Source organism: Anopheles gambiae, chromosome 3 (genome assembly GCF_943734735.2).
Source record: "Anopheles gambiae chromosome 3, idAnoGambNW_F1_1, whole genome shotgun sequence".
In the NCBI taxonomy this organism is placed as follows: Eukaryota; Metazoa; Arthropoda; class Insecta; order Diptera; family Culicidae; genus Anopheles; species Anopheles gambiae.
Window position 1 is genome coordinate 6,128,057 of NC_064602.1, and position 14,570 is coordinate 6,142,626.

The following is a 14,570-nucleotide window of genomic DNA, read 5'->3' on the forward strand; positions in this document are numbered from 1 at the left end:
CCTTCCGCTTTCTGAGTGGAAAATAAACGCAAACGGCTTGTTAAGGGACACGCACACACCTCCCGGCCACCAATTACATATGCATTACGTGCAGTGGGGCAGTGCTGAGATGCTTTAAATAGATTTCTTCCACGCTGTCCTTCGACGAGGTGTAGTCGCGCTGCCTGCCTATCCTCCCCATTAATCGCTGTCGATCGTCGAAGAGATCTATATCGGTGGAGAGGGCGCAGAAGGGCAACTGAGGGCACAGTACAGTGCAGCACACGACAACATTGTCAGCCCGGTGATCGTGATAAGCACTCGAAATGCTGCTACAGCTGCTACGCGGGTTCGAGATGGGAATTGTACGCGTTACACAAAGCGTTACACATGGCGTTTTGCGTGCGTAACCACACGCGCGCGTGTGCGTCGTTTTGCAGCAAGACAGGTAGCGACAGTGTGAGCGCTTGCGCGAGTAGCTAAGCTGTGTTAGCTGGGCTGTGCCGATTGAAACAGTGCAGACACGTCAACGGCTCCAAACGATGATTACTTCCTTGTGGGATATTAACCGCTGGCAAAGGGTCTCCCACCCCCAGCTACCATTAACCGCGTGCGTCTTGCGCGAAAGCGTGTAACCACATTACGGCGAGGCGTACGGTGCAGAACATAACCAGTCATTATGAGGCTTGCCGCATGCCAGCTTTTGCATACTTCCGGGCTTTCCGGGATGCCCTTTTTTGGTGCGCGATGCGAAACAAAGCGATTATGCGAATCGTGGCTTCCCCTTTGGTAGCTGAAGTAATCAGTACAATGGAGGGTTTCGATTGTTTTTTTTTAGAGTTGTTTTGAAGAGTAACTAATGCACATTTCAATAAACTCAACCTAATAGACTTCTACTGCTACTAATAAGACTTGAGTAACGTTAAACATATTCAAGGTAAAGAATTTTTAACCTTCATTCGGGCACACAAAAGGATTAACCGAGAGATGCAATAAAAACCTCCGCCCCGGGTTTTGCAAAGGCAATCAAACCAAACATCCTCTCCGGTGGACAAAGCCAATCTGCCAGCACCTTAAAAAGGGTACGCGCACAGACACGGACCGGTACAAATTCAACTCGACTCCCAACCAACACAACCGCTTCAAGGTGGAGTGGGTTCGTTGCTTGTTCGCAACGGAATCTTTTCGCTTCCAGTACAGCGAGACAGGAAGCGCGCAGAAACACACATGACTGGTTACAATGTAGCATTGTGCCGTGTACTGTGTACCATCTCATCATGTCCTCCCCTTCCCTTCCATCCCATTTCTTGCAGACAACCCTCCCCTCGCACTCGAAGCGCTCACCAGACGACCTTAATGGTTCATTTGCCGAACGTCGGCCGGCCGGGGTAAAGTTCCGTCATAAATTCCCAGATGTCTCTTCATGCCGGAGGACGCTACCCCTTCGTGGTGGCTTTGGTTTACTTTCGATACGATCGCGCGGTTTGCGGTTCCTCGGATTGCTTCGCTCCCCCGCCCGGCCGTGTCTATATACTGCGGCGCTGCGGCTCATCGCGACGTTCTTGAGCCAACTCCATCTGTGGTTTGTTGTGCAGTTGACGGGGGGAAAATAAACTCTATCGATGGCTCCCTTCCCGCTCCGCTTCCACCCTTAACAGGGCACCGCTTTCGAACAATCGATAACGCTTCTGTCCGTGACACGACACGCTGACTGCGCCGCGAACCGTCGGGCAATTGTAGGCAAATGAGTTCCAATCGATGTCTTCGCCGATAGACCGTTTTTGGGACGGCCCCAGAAGACAATGCTTCCCTCCCCCCCGGCGCGAGTGAGCGACCGTAACCGTCGCAATATCTGTATCAAGATCAGCCACTCCAATCCTTCTCCCTCCTACGGGCCCTCCAAAAAAGGGGGGAAAACCATAATTCCGCAGACCAGAGGTTAATGCATTGGAAAACACACTCCAACTACAAGCCCATTGTTCTGGGCTGAAAAAGGGCAAGTTCATTACAAATCCCTTGGGGGTGAGTTAGTGGCCAACAGAGAGAGAGAGGAGGAAGGTGTCAGGAAGCGTTTTAGCTCAGAGCCCACCGTCTCTCTCTCTTCACAAAAAGAGAGTAAAACAACACTAAACCAAAGACGAAAACATCATGTTAGCACAGCTTTAACAACAACATTTTACCACCGGCGATCCATAACTCCCCCCCCCTCCCCCTGAGGAGAGGATTGCACTTTCCGCTTCGATGGAAGAGGGGGGCCACCGGGTTTGAACCCATTTGCTTCCCAGCCACTACACACTTACACCAAGGCAGACTTTCTCTTTCGCCGGAGCACAAAACAAAACAACAAAACACTCACTCACACAGGGTGGCCTAAAGGGTGGCCAATTGTTTCAGCGCACTGTGGCGTTGAAAATAAACGGTTTAACATCGTAATTTGCGAGTTGCGAGGAATGAGTATGGTATTCTTTTTCCTTTTTTTTTGCTGCCGTGCCCTCAAGCTGAAACGGACTTTGGACTTTGGCACCATCGTTTTGCGATCGAGATGCACTGGCTTAGCACACTTTCTTGCACACTTGCACAGCGATTCCGGGATGGGATTGTTAAGAGTGTGAATTTAGTGGTCTCAGTAATGGCGAATGCATATCTTACTTTTCAAGGAAGGAAACATCTGCCCTGAGAATGAGGCACAGTGAGATACATTTGCTTTAGTGAAAGGTTTTAGACTTTCAAATTGCAGCTTTTTTTGCAAAGAAACCGTAGAACATGCGCTACAGTTTTCCATTTCCACGTGTGGCTGTGTCCATTTTCGTCCGCTTGGACTCATTCCCAGTGGACCGCGAGCTTCTCGGCCTGTGCTGGCGAAAACTGGAACAATCCATCAACGCCAACACGCGTCCAAAGGTGACATACCCCCCGTCATCCACATACACAGTGAGCGAGAGAGAGAGAGGGAGAGGGACAAACCCGACAGGGATGGGAGAAAAGCTGTCGCATCCCGGAATGCTGCGTCGTCTCCCGGGTGGATGCTTGGCGAAAAAAAAACAAAACCACCGTTAGGTGCGAAAAGATGATGCTCCCGAAAGGCACGGCGGCCCTCCCTTACCTTGCCGTAGCTGTTGAGTGGCCCGTTTACCCAGCGGTCCGCCTCGAGCCGGCCCGTCAGCAGGGCGCCCGTATTTGGATCGACATGTTGCCACTCGCGCACCTCGCGCTGGAATGGTGCCCGCGTTGCCGTCGTCGTGCCGGTCCCGGTTGCCAGTGACGCCACTTCCATGCTGGTGCTGCTGCTGCTGTCTGTCTGTGCGGGTCCGGTGTTTGGGGAGAGGTTTTTCCCGATCTCGACGTCGGTCGTGTTCCAATTTACTGTCGGCGCGCGCGATACTGCTGCTCTCCTATCCGGATCAGGATCGACGTTTTGGGTTCTGAAAAAGGGCAAAGAGAAGACAAACACGGTGGCCGGTGAATTAATACTGTCAGGATGGATTGGACGAACCTAACCGCAATGTTCGCAAAAAGGGGAAATAAATGCAATAAATAAACACACTCTCCTCTCCCAGAGACAGCAGAGTGCAAATCTGTGCGAAAAGAAGATGGGACTGTGGGGCGAGTGGGATGCAACCCAGTGGGGGAAGAGTTTGTCGCGCCAGAATGAGATCTTCTACCGTACCCGCACTGGACGCACATTATCGCAGATCAGCAATCAGTTAAAGGAAGACTTGCCCAACGAAATACAACGAACAGCGAACAGGCACATCCATAAAAGGGACGTGTGCACGGAACGGTTTCAAATACGGCCACCGGTAAACGGGTTCGTCGCTTGCTGCGCACCGCAAGATGTCTTTCGTTCGTTCGTGCGCGCAAAACCCATAAGGAACGCGCAGTTTGGCGCTGTCGTGGACGGCACTTGACACGCACGCAAGTTCAATGCCGCCGTAAAGCCGTCATCGCGGGTGATCACGGCTTGTTCCGAGACGATGGTGGTGTGGCATTCCAAAGGTGTCCGGCCCGGCTATCACACCTCCGAGACAGGAGGATGTGGTAGATCTGTTACGTGCCGCTCTGATCGTGCCTTCTGTAATGCATACTCCGTATTAATTACCTTTGTTTGCTCTGCACTTGCGTTCAGGGCGTTTTCTTTCACCATTTTTAAAGTGTTTTTGTGAGGGAAAAGAATCCGAACAGAAGCGCACAATCAGCTGACCGAAACAAACGCTTTGGCGAATCTCTTTTAACAACTGTTGCTGAATGCTCTTTGTTTAACACTCTCCCAACCAATTCCACCAATCCAGGCAGGCGCTCGGTGGGTTTGCCTCTCTAATCACTAACGCAATTCAAATTTCAATCGCTTCCGCGCCCATGAGAAATGAACATTCAATTAGTGTTTGTCTGTTTGGCCCCTGTTTTATCTTTACCCATTCAGGTCCATCTTATCTTGGTCCCAGTTTTTCCCAACGAGAAAGTAGGCTCGCCTTTTCGTAGTGCTTCCCGTTTTCTCACAGACCCTTCCCATGCGCTGGCAAGGGACTGCCCTGGACACTTTACAATGCGAATAAGAAAACACTTAAGAGATATGGTTGTTTATTTACTCATTCATTGCAATCTATCTGCCAGTTACGAGACAGTTTCGGTACTTTTCGGTCGTCGCTTCCACCAAATGCTCCACATCCGCTCGAACGGCTCGCGTGCAAAGGTCGTACCGTTCGCGCAAGGCAACCATCTCCTCACCGAGGAAGGTATCGAACGCGTTCATTCGGGCTTGATTCTGCATGGCAATGCCTTCCAGCTGTCCTACGTACTATAGGGACGATAAAATCATCGAATTAGACAACGGTTTTTGGCTGTACAAGCTCCTACAACGGCTTAACCCACCTCCGCCGTACAGTTGGCCGAACCCTGCGTGCAGACCGACTGTGCCTGATTGCCGTACACCGCTCCATTGCGCCACTGCTCGAGGAAAGCGGTGTTGGCGGACGAGAAGTAGCCGATCGTGCGTGCGTCCATCTGGTAGCAGACGGAGAGCCGTGTCGGTGCGTACGATCCCTGCCGGAAGTCACCGATGTACCGCTGAAGGCACCGTTCGGCATTGCTACTGTCGCTGGCCGTTGCCTCATCGATAAGGGCAGCCGTGCCGACAAACAGTCCCTTCCCGATCGCATCGCCTGCGGACGTAACCGACTCCGTGTACTGGGTGGCCAGTTCGTGCAGCAACTCTCGGGTGCGCTGATTGTGCGCCAAGCCTTGCGCTTCCAGCTGCTCCAGGAAGCTGCGCACCTTCGCCCCGGACGTCTCATCGTTAAGCCGCCCGAGCAGGGCGGTGTAACCGTCACGCACCTGACGCACTGTTCCATTGCACTGCTGCTCCATCTGGTGGGCGGTATCGGCGAACGTTCGGTTCGCGATCGTCACGCTACTCGCCAGATCCTGCTGCGCGTTCTGGACGCTGGTGTTGGTGGACGCTTCGTACCCGATGATGGTGGTGCGATCCTTGGCAACGGCACCGTACGCCGCCGCAATATCGGCCAGAGCGGAATTGATCTGCTGTACCGGAGCGGTCACCGACTTTACGATGGTTGGCGTGATGAGCGACGAGATGTTACCGGCACCGTACGGAGCTTCGGACGACCGGGCCATTTGAACCGTTTCGGCAAACTTTGGCCAGCTCGCAGCCAGTGTTTCCAGCTCCAACGCAATCGTGCTCACGTTGGCGACGAACGCACTGAACACGTTCGGGCGTACGACTCCCTCCAGCGTCCGGAGCTTGTTGGCCGCTTGCTCCAGCGCCAAAATCGTTGGCTGCACAGTGGCCTGCAGCTCGTCGGTCAACGTCCGGAACGCATCGCTACCGTTCGCTCCAAAGCTCGCTGCCACGTGGCCCAACACTTTGTTCAGTGGGCTGCTGAGGTTCGTCGCCACCTCGTACAACACCGTCGTGGCGCCGCTACGGTCAAGGCTCGCTTCGTACTTGAGCAGACTGGCGTTTGCCTTTACGACGGCCACTAACCCCGATCCGATACCGCCCCGGAAGCTCGGCTCAAATCCGGGCACACTGTAAGAAAGTCCAAAGTCGCCAGCCCCTTGGCACTGTGCGCCAAGCAACACAACACACCCAGCTACCAGCAACCAAGCAGTCGAGCGTGCCATTTTTCTCCCGATCTCTGTCACTGACCGTCTGTCACGCACCGAAAATCTCACCACACTGATTGAGCGACCACGGGCCAAACTTCTTGCGAGTCCATCAGAAGACGTTCTCAAAAAAAAACAACATCAACAACGAAACCAGCTCTTCTTGTAGCCTCTTTTTCTACCCAACGGCCGAATGGCTCTGTGTTGCTCGTTCTCGCATTCTACGTCTTCTCCAAGCTCGATCAACGAACGGTACTTTTACAACACGCATGTCACCGTACGGCGCGATGTGGTGGCCAACTTTCTCCACGTTCGGTCTCGAGTCCGGAGCACCGAGAGAGCACCAAGATACGCTCCTCGCATTCTCTGCTGGGGAAGGATGGAACGGCAACGATGGAGCGAATAATACGATCACGGCATCCGACGACAACGCAGCCCGAAATTCAAACAAAACCCGCTCGAATCTACCGCTAGAACACGGTCCATTACCGGCTGGTGACCTATTTTGATTATTGATGCGCTTTAATTATACACTCCACTGCCAAAGACACTGCCTGTAGGAGGTAGGTTCCGAACGACACGCAGGAAATTAAAGCAAGCAACCAGAACGAGACAACTGTGTAATGTCACACACGAGATGGGATGAAATGAGCCTCTCAAGAACTCCAACACACCCGAGCCATCATCACAGATTGGAGTTGTTGTGTGCTCTCCTGCTGTGATTTTGGTCCCCCCCAAAAAACCAAAATAAAGATCCAAAACTTCCATCCAGGTACTCCGCGCGGACCGGTCGGTCTTCCGGTGTCATTTCAGCTCGTGCTCTGATGTCATCCAATGGAACGTAGCCGCTTCGAAAAAACGTTTGCTCCCATTAGAATCTCTTCCAGTGCGTCATTTGTTTGGCTAAGTTATTGGAACCGAAAAACCGATGCCATTTCTTCGTTTGGCGCTCTTCTTGGGGAGAGTCTCGAATTTGGAGCCGTTTTTTGTTGTTGTTGTTGGGTGCTTCCACTGTGGCAGCATACTAGAGATCCGCCTAATAGGTTCCGCCGCAGTGCCGCCGGTTTTACCATATTGGGAACTTATTGCTTCGCTTTCCAGCGCAATCCACGAACTCCAAAAACTCGAAAGAGACGCTCACCCCAGATGACTATATATCGTTCGCGGGAGATCTGCGAGACCGGGAGGCGATCGGTATCTTCATGGCGATCGGCCGGGATGATAAAATCTTATTAGCATCGCTTTATTTGTTTCATCGCTCCAATTGGTGGCAGCGAACGACGAATGCGACTATTAAGCGGGGAACGAAGTATTCCAGTTTTTTGTGCTGTGTATTGCGCTTCTAAGGCGTGTGGGATTGAGTGCATGATCATAATACGGCTGCCATAATCTTCATTTCACGTTTCATCCAGCAAAGCAAAACAGAAAAAGAAACCAACCTTTTTGTAATAAAATCTCATCAATCAACTGCAGAAACGGACGATGGGCGATATAAATAAAACGATCGACTGCCCTGCTACGCTTCGAAAGCCTACAGCCAGCCCAAATGTGTGGCGATATTTGCACAGTTGGCACCGCGTTTCACGCGCCCATTCTTCGCAACTGACTGGTTATCGATCCAGACATTCGCGATTCACAGAATAGCGTTTGTACACAAACCGTCTCCCGTACTGCGACGCGTACATTGCACATTGGGATGGGGCACTGTCTCTTAAAAAACGTCCATTTCCTTTAGTACATGCCACTGCTCCGCACACACAACATGCTGCATCCTCGCAGGTCCTGCGCTTTCAAAGCGATCCTTTTCTGCTGGCTGTTTCTCGGTGTTAGTATCCACAGCAATGCACTATAATAGTGCAGGTAATCATTGTTTTCACCCACAAAACGATCCCCCCAATTGCAGGTCGGGCGAGCGGACCCCCTACCGGACTTTGCCATCAATGCCGTGATATCGGGCAGCAGCACCGTTTCGTCGATTGCGCTCGAAACGAAAGCCTTTTTTGTGGATGTGGCCGGCCCGACGGTACTGCTGCAGTCAGGCTACACCCGTATCGAACGCGCCCTGGCAGCACTGACCAGCATCGCCGGGCAGCTGTCGACGACCGGCGTCACCCTTACGCAGGCAATATCCACCATGTCGCTCAACAAAAACGGCCCCATCGCAACCTATTTCGATCCGATCAGCGCGGCGATCACGAAGCTGCAACGGCTCATCACCACCGATCTGACCGGGCAGCTGACCAACCTCACCGCCGAGATCGACCACTACGTGAAGGACAATTTTTTGGACAGCTTCAAAGCGCTGGGACCGACGCTGGTCACACTGTCGCAGGCGGTGACCAACCTGCGGACGGCCGTCACCAGTGCCCGGGCCGCCTCCGGTACCGCCGTGACCGTGTCGCCCAACGACGTGAAGAAGTTCGTTACGACGCGCGTCATATCCGACATCACCAACGGCGTCCGGTTGCTGCGCACGAACGTGCCGATTCTGGTGTACATCGTCAAGTCCACGCTCAGCTCGTTCCAGTCGGCGGACCAGTACCTGGTCGGGCTGGTCCAGGAGGCGATGCAGCGCGAACAGGACGTGATCGCGCTCGGCGTCAGCAACACGGCCGATGTGAACGCTTCCGTCACGACGGTGACGCAAAGCTTGACCACCGAACTGAACGGCCCATACAGCAGGCTTACCCAGCTGTACCGGACCAAGCTGCAGGTGACCGTGGAAGCGAATGCCACCTTCAAAGCCATGGTCGATGGGTGGCTGAACGATACGGCACCGCTGTTCGATAATGTGGATATTGGTGGCAAGCTCGAAACCATCTACTCCACCTACGTCCAGCAAGTGCTGGCGCTGGACGACGATCTGGCCGCCTTTTACGGCTCCAGCATGTGCAGTCTGGTGTACCATCTGCTGCAATCGCTCATCGAAAACGGTCCCTACGCACAGTTCTGCTTCAGCAAGTACGGCCAAAAGGTGTTCAACTTTTTCGTCCTGCACGCTACCGACGTCGAGGACTGCTATCGTTTGCAGATGACCCGGCTGGATAAGCTGGTGCCCGCGCTGCTCAACATCGTCAAGCTGATGGTGCACGACATTGACGATTTTGCCGTGCATGTCGAGCGCTGCACGCAGTTCAAGAACTTGCAGAACTGCGTCCCCTACGTAAGTATTGTTGCCGCCGCTCAGTTTCAATCTGTCTCCTCCAACTGTCTCACCCGTCACCCTTCATCCACAGCTGGGAGCGGAGTACAAAACGCTCCTCGGATACACGGCCACAAAGCGGGACTACCTGTACCGGCTGGCGACGAAGGAAACCAACGGCAGCTACTATCGGCTGGCTGGATGCTACCACAATGGCGAACATATTATGCTGCTCAATGCCGAGGAGATGAAGATCGAAATCGATAAATGTAAAATTAATGGACCGACAGTTGTGTAGAGATAGTAACATAAAGATTGACATGCAAAAACAAACATCTTTCAGCTTCCACATTATTTCTTTGGAAAGATAGACTTTTCTTCTATTTTTTACTATCCACTCAATATAATGATGTAACACGGCAGACTCTTTTCGGTGAAATGGTGCTGTTTGTTCAGCTGTTTTGATCGCAGTCTGTTTATGAGTGGATTCAGCTGTCAGCGCAGTCGGTGGTAAAAAAAAGCTACATTAAGCAGTCTACTCTGGGCGACCCATCCCGTGCGACACTTTATCAAACAAGTGTCTCTTTCCCCTAGAGGTTGCCTGCCCCCGCTGGTGAACTAATTTCGACGACCTTCAGCATGAGAATTTGCACCATTTTTGCAGCACTGCTCACCCTGCAGGTTAGTAGCTTGTAGTTGCATACAAATCTTTCGCGATTAAAGCGCCACCACTACTGTTGTGCCCGGCATTCTTTACAGTCGGTGGCTTATGGTCGCCCGCGAGCGGACTTTGGCATTGCGCAGAGCGTGCCGAACAGTGGCAAAGTGCTCGAACGGGCGCTCGAGGCGCTGCAATCGTTCAGCGACCTGGACAATGGCGGCACCGTCAACATCAAGTCGGGCTACGAGCTGCTCATCCAGGTCGCCAATATGGTCAACTCGATCGCCACCAAACTGTCCCACACCGGTACCGCCCTCATGGACACGATTGTGACGCTGGCCAACGACGAGGCAGGACCCGTAGCGGGTGTGTTCGGTCAAGTGAACGCTGCCCTGGCCGAACTGGAGCAGCTGATCAACGGCGGTCTGAAGGTGGAACTGAGCACACTCGACAGTAGATTGGGCCCGGCGCTTGGCAACCAGTTCCGGGATGGGTTCCGGGGCATTACCGCGGCGCTGAAGAAATTATCGACCGTGCTGACCGAGCTGCAGGCGGCCATTGAGGCCGCCCAGAAGGCAGCGGGTGGTGGACCGGTGACGGCGCTGCATGTCCGAACCTTCGTTCCGATTACACTGACCAACCGGCTGCTGACCGCGCTAGCTCAGCTGCGCTCAGCCCTGCCGGTGGTTTCGTTTGTGATCAAGCGAACGGTGGGATGACTACGTTCAGTGACTGCTGCAACACTTGTCTAATAAATCGAACCGCAGCAAACAAACACAACAAGCTTTATATTCTAACGCCACTGTCACGCCGTGTGTGGACTAAACCACTGCATCGGAGTGCGGAATGACATGTTAGCCCGGTGTGTCGGTGGCAGATTTTTGTTTTTATTTTGAGAAATATTTGCACAGTTTCTGACAAAAAATGTAGCATCTTTCTCCAACAATCCGCAGCTGGACGGATGCTTTCCTCGCGAAAAACACACCCGCCAGTCGATGGCGATGGTTGCAAAACAGCTCGACAAGAATTTAGGCTGAGGTTAGGGCGTCGCACGTTTGCACAGCTGGTAGGCGATCCGAACACGGCCTCACGGTCTCGACCACGCGGCGGGTGAATATTTTGCAACTTTAGTTGCAGCGAGTCGACACGTTGGAGGAGTTCCAACTCTGGAAGGTGTTTTTGGAAGGCAAGCAGACCCGCGGTCAGTGATGGGAACCATCTGTGCATTGGTGTTGTCGCTCCTGTGCATTCTACAGGCAAGTGTAGCTCAGTTCAGTTTTCCCGTCATCTCTGCTCTAATCTCTAACCTTTCGTTTGTAGAATGTCACCGGACGACCCGATTTTGGACTGAAAGGAGAAGTTGTGGGCAGCATTTTTGTAGCAAATAGGTCCACTGCCCTATCCGTCGGCATTGGAACGCTCAGTGACTATAAAATCCTGCTCGGCTCACAGTACCAGGTGCTTTACGGTATGCGCGATGCGTTCTATTCTGTCGCCGATAACTTCACGAAACCCGGAGCGGAGATAACGGACCAGCTGGGCTACCTAGCGAGCAACCGTTCGGTTCTGGTGGACTTCCAGACTACCCTCGCGGCCATAGCCAGCCTGCAAACCGTGCTCACTACCGGCTACACGCAAGAGTACGTCACGCTGCAGCCTCGCAACCAATCGTTCATAACCGACCGGCTGACGGACAGCTTCGCCTACATCAACCAAACGTTGGTACAGCTGGATAAAACGCTACGCCAGCTACAAACGACGGCGGCCAAAGCCCAGCAAGAGGTAGGCAGCAACGGACAAACAATTGATATGAAGATAGTACGGGAATTCATTAGTCCACGGCTGATAAACACACTGCTGAACACGATCGATCGATTACCGGGTGCCATCTCGCCCCTCATCTACTCCGTGCACAGTCCGTTGGCGAAGCTCGATAAAGCGGATTCGTACATCAGCACGGCCAAGGGTGACATTGAATCGGCCCTGCTGCAAGCGCACCAAGAGGTGGTCAACTTTAACGGCCAGATACGCCAGCTCAAGCAGGAAACGAACGATGTGATAGCAACGATTTCCACCGCCTACCGAGACCAGCAGACGCTGTCCGTCGATCTGCTGCCGAAGCTGAAGGCCTCCATCAACTACCAGTACGAGCTGAAGATGGCGCTGGATACGTTTGTTGACGTCGCGTCAGTTCCCTCGATCGAGGAGAAAACGGGACTGCTGAATCAAACCATTGCGTATTACGTGTCCAACTCGACCACGTACGATGACGATCTGGTGACCGTGTACGGCGATCGGATCTGCCCGGCGATGCGGGCCGTCGTGCAGGTCCTGATCGCGAGCGGACCTTACGCGGCCTACTGCTACAACAAATACTCACACCGCGTGGTGGATCTGGCGATCCACAACTTCTACGACATCGGCGAGTGCTACCAGCTCGAGCTGAACCGGCTCTACTCGGTCAGTCGGCTCATCTCGAACCTGATCAGCCTGGCGACGTTCAACTTTGCCGATCTGTTCGACAATCTTAGCGTTTGCGCTGCCATCCAGCCCTGCCCGGGTGATTGCGATCCTTGCGTTGACACGGTAAGCGTTAGCTGACGTTCGTTGGTGGAATAATGTAGATAACTACAAATCGTTTTGCTTTCGATTCCAGCTCGGAAGGTTCCTCGACACATTGGCACTCCTGATGGAGGAGAAGTACGACCTTATACTGCAGATCGTGCCGTACGAGGTGAAGGCAAGCCTACAGCGGGTCAAATCTTGTACCGCGTTCAGCAAGTACAAGCTGATTGCCGATGCACACGATCTAATCAAGGAGGTTTACGATTGTGAGGTGAAGGGATATAAATAGTAAAATAGTACAAACCATTCACGAGTTGTAAAAATAAAAGCATACAAATAGTTTTGTAGAAACTAAGATCACAGCACTGAAATCGAGTCCACTTAGTTTTGGCAGACAAAAAAGAGAATGTCAACCGACAGCTAGCCAAACGTTCATTCTTCCGCTAGATGCCCAGCATATACAAATGTTAACATTCGATCCGCTTTTCTGCATATTCAACACGCCTCAAATTTGCATATGCAAAATCCGCGAAAGGTGTTAATTGATCGCAAAACTGTCAAACGAGCATGATACGGCCACCAGTTCTGGGACGTTCTCGGTCGATCGTTTCGAAATTCAATTTGAAGTATATAATTTGCTCCCATTTTGAAATGACTTGGTTAAAATATCATAGTGACCTTGTCCAACCTTCGTCTCGATCGGTGGTGACTTGATCTTTTTCTCTGTCCGTTTTATTGCCGGGTAAATTCCAATGTGACACCCTCTCGAGAGCGTAAGTGAAAGCCTTGGACAGCAATTTCTCCCCTGATTAACTCAAGGACCATCGGCTGTCCCGTCATCGGCCACACTTCAATTGCCAATAAAACCTTCAACCTTCAATCCACAAGCGCGCTTCAAGAAAGACCTCCGCCAAAGGGAGACTCCTCACTGAGTCATCTCTGCTCTGCTAGAAACTCTCGATCATGACTCGGAGCTGGCAATCCCCAATCTGACGACTAGTTTCTTTTTGGAGTAAGTGAGTGAGTAATGTAAAGTGCTACTCAACACGAACACGGCACACATCACGGAGCGGCAATGGACTTTGCGGCAAACGGCACCACAGGCAGCAACCTGCTAAATATGGCTAATCACGAGCGTGCGCGATCCAAAAATTGTTGATTGATTGTCACCGCGTCTCCGAAATATTAGTCTCCAAAATAGGGTCCTAGCGTTTTTTTTGCGTTTTCTTTCACAGCCTGATGGGACCGAACGACATTTCCGTCAGCCCGTTGGCTAGGGGCAACAGGCGAAGGCCGATCAGCATGTCGTCGATGATCGAGTGACGTTCATCATGTTTCATCGCATCGTGAAGGTGAATCAAACAATTTACATTTCCGTTTTTTTTTTATTTCGTACATCGAGAGAAAGAAGAGAGAAGGATAGAGAGAGAGAGAGAGAGTGATTTGCTGTCGAAGATTGAATGATTCAAGCATTCAAAAAAAAAACCTGATTTTCGTCAGTTGACAGGCTGAGATAACCGGTGCGTCCATCAAATTATTATGCAGCCGTGTAACTTAATCCTCCCTCGAAATGTACACCCAGTCGCCGGCGCCATGTTGGCAAGGGAGCAGAGTTATACTTCTAAGAAAGCGCCCTCCTTCCTTTTCAGCGACAGTAGCGTGAGTTTTGGGGAGCCCAAACGGAAGCTACGGGGAACCTTTCCAAACGTGCTCTCCTTAGTTCTCTGAACTACTCCACCCATGCGGCAGACGACGGGGGTAAGAATCAAAGCAGCCAACCAACACCTTCACCGCCTGCCGGGTTCGTGAAAGCTCAAATTTCACGTCAACTGGCGTGCAGTGCGATGCACCGCGGCGTGGAAAACACGCCGTCTGCATCGAATCGATCATTTTCAAGCTCAATTAAATCCGGTCCAGCCAGGCGGAACGGGGAGTAACACCGAAAGACATTCGAAACAAAAAAAAAACGCCCGTTGCGATGGCCCGGGCATGATAATGATCATTATTCGAGGAATCGGTCGAAAACGCTGCCGAAGAGAGTGTGCATAATAATCGAAAGTGGACGCAGTGCAATGCGCAGTGCAATGCGTACAGTTTTGC

At 52.2% G+C, this 14,570-nt stretch overlaps 5 protein-coding genes across 10 annotated transcripts in view; 3 read left to right on the forward strand and 2 right to left on the reverse strand.

Moving 5' to 3' along the window:
- The window catches only part of LOC1277816 (mucin-2), a 60,929-nt gene that overhangs the window by 23,663 nt on the left and 22,696 nt on the right, over positions 1-14,570 (reverse strand). For all 6 annotated transcript variants that reach the window (XR_009766442.1, XR_009766441.1, XR_009766440.1 and 3 more), the window contains exon 2: positions 3,083-3,401. Coding sequence is in view for 3 of the 6 variants with exons in the window: in XM_061660675.1 (XP_061516659.1) it covers positions 3,083-3,253 (171 nt within the window). In the remaining 3 variants the exon portion in view is untranslated. The remainder of the gene's footprint in view (positions 1-3,082; positions 3,402-14,570) is intronic.
- On the reverse strand, positions 4,541-6,269 carry LOC5668159 (uncharacterized). The gene is made up of 2 exons (XM_061659214.1): positions 4,849-6,269; positions 4,541-4,774 (listed from the first exon to the last, which is right to left on the reverse strand). Exons 1-2 carry the CDS (start codon positions 6,118-6,120, stop codon positions 4,580-4,582), a joined length of 1,467 nt encoding a protein of 488 aa, XP_061515198.1. The 5' UTR covers positions 6,121-6,269; the 3' UTR covers positions 4,541-4,579.
- On the forward strand, positions 7,688-9,577 carry LOC133393599 (uncharacterized). The gene is made up of 3 exons (XM_061659212.1): positions 7,688-7,927; positions 8,006-9,265; positions 9,339-9,577. Exons 1-3 carry the CDS (start codon positions 7,841-7,843, stop codon positions 9,540-9,542), a joined length of 1,551 nt encoding a protein of 516 aa, XP_061515196.1. The 5' UTR covers positions 7,688-7,840; the 3' UTR covers positions 9,543-9,577.
- Positions 9,759-10,679, forward strand: LOC133393601 (uncharacterized). The gene is made up of 2 exons (XM_061659215.1): positions 9,759-9,925; positions 10,004-10,679. Exons 1-2 carry the CDS (start codon positions 9,884-9,886, stop codon positions 10,622-10,624), a joined length of 663 nt encoding a protein of 220 aa, XP_061515199.1. The 5' UTR covers positions 9,759-9,883; the 3' UTR covers positions 10,625-10,679.
- Positions 10,930-12,832, forward strand: LOC133393600 (uncharacterized). The gene is made up of 3 exons (XM_061659213.1): positions 10,930-11,161; positions 11,226-12,491; positions 12,562-12,832. Exons 1-3 carry the CDS (start codon positions 11,114-11,116, stop codon positions 12,757-12,759), a joined length of 1,512 nt encoding a protein of 503 aa, XP_061515197.1. The 5' UTR covers positions 10,930-11,113; the 3' UTR covers positions 12,760-12,832.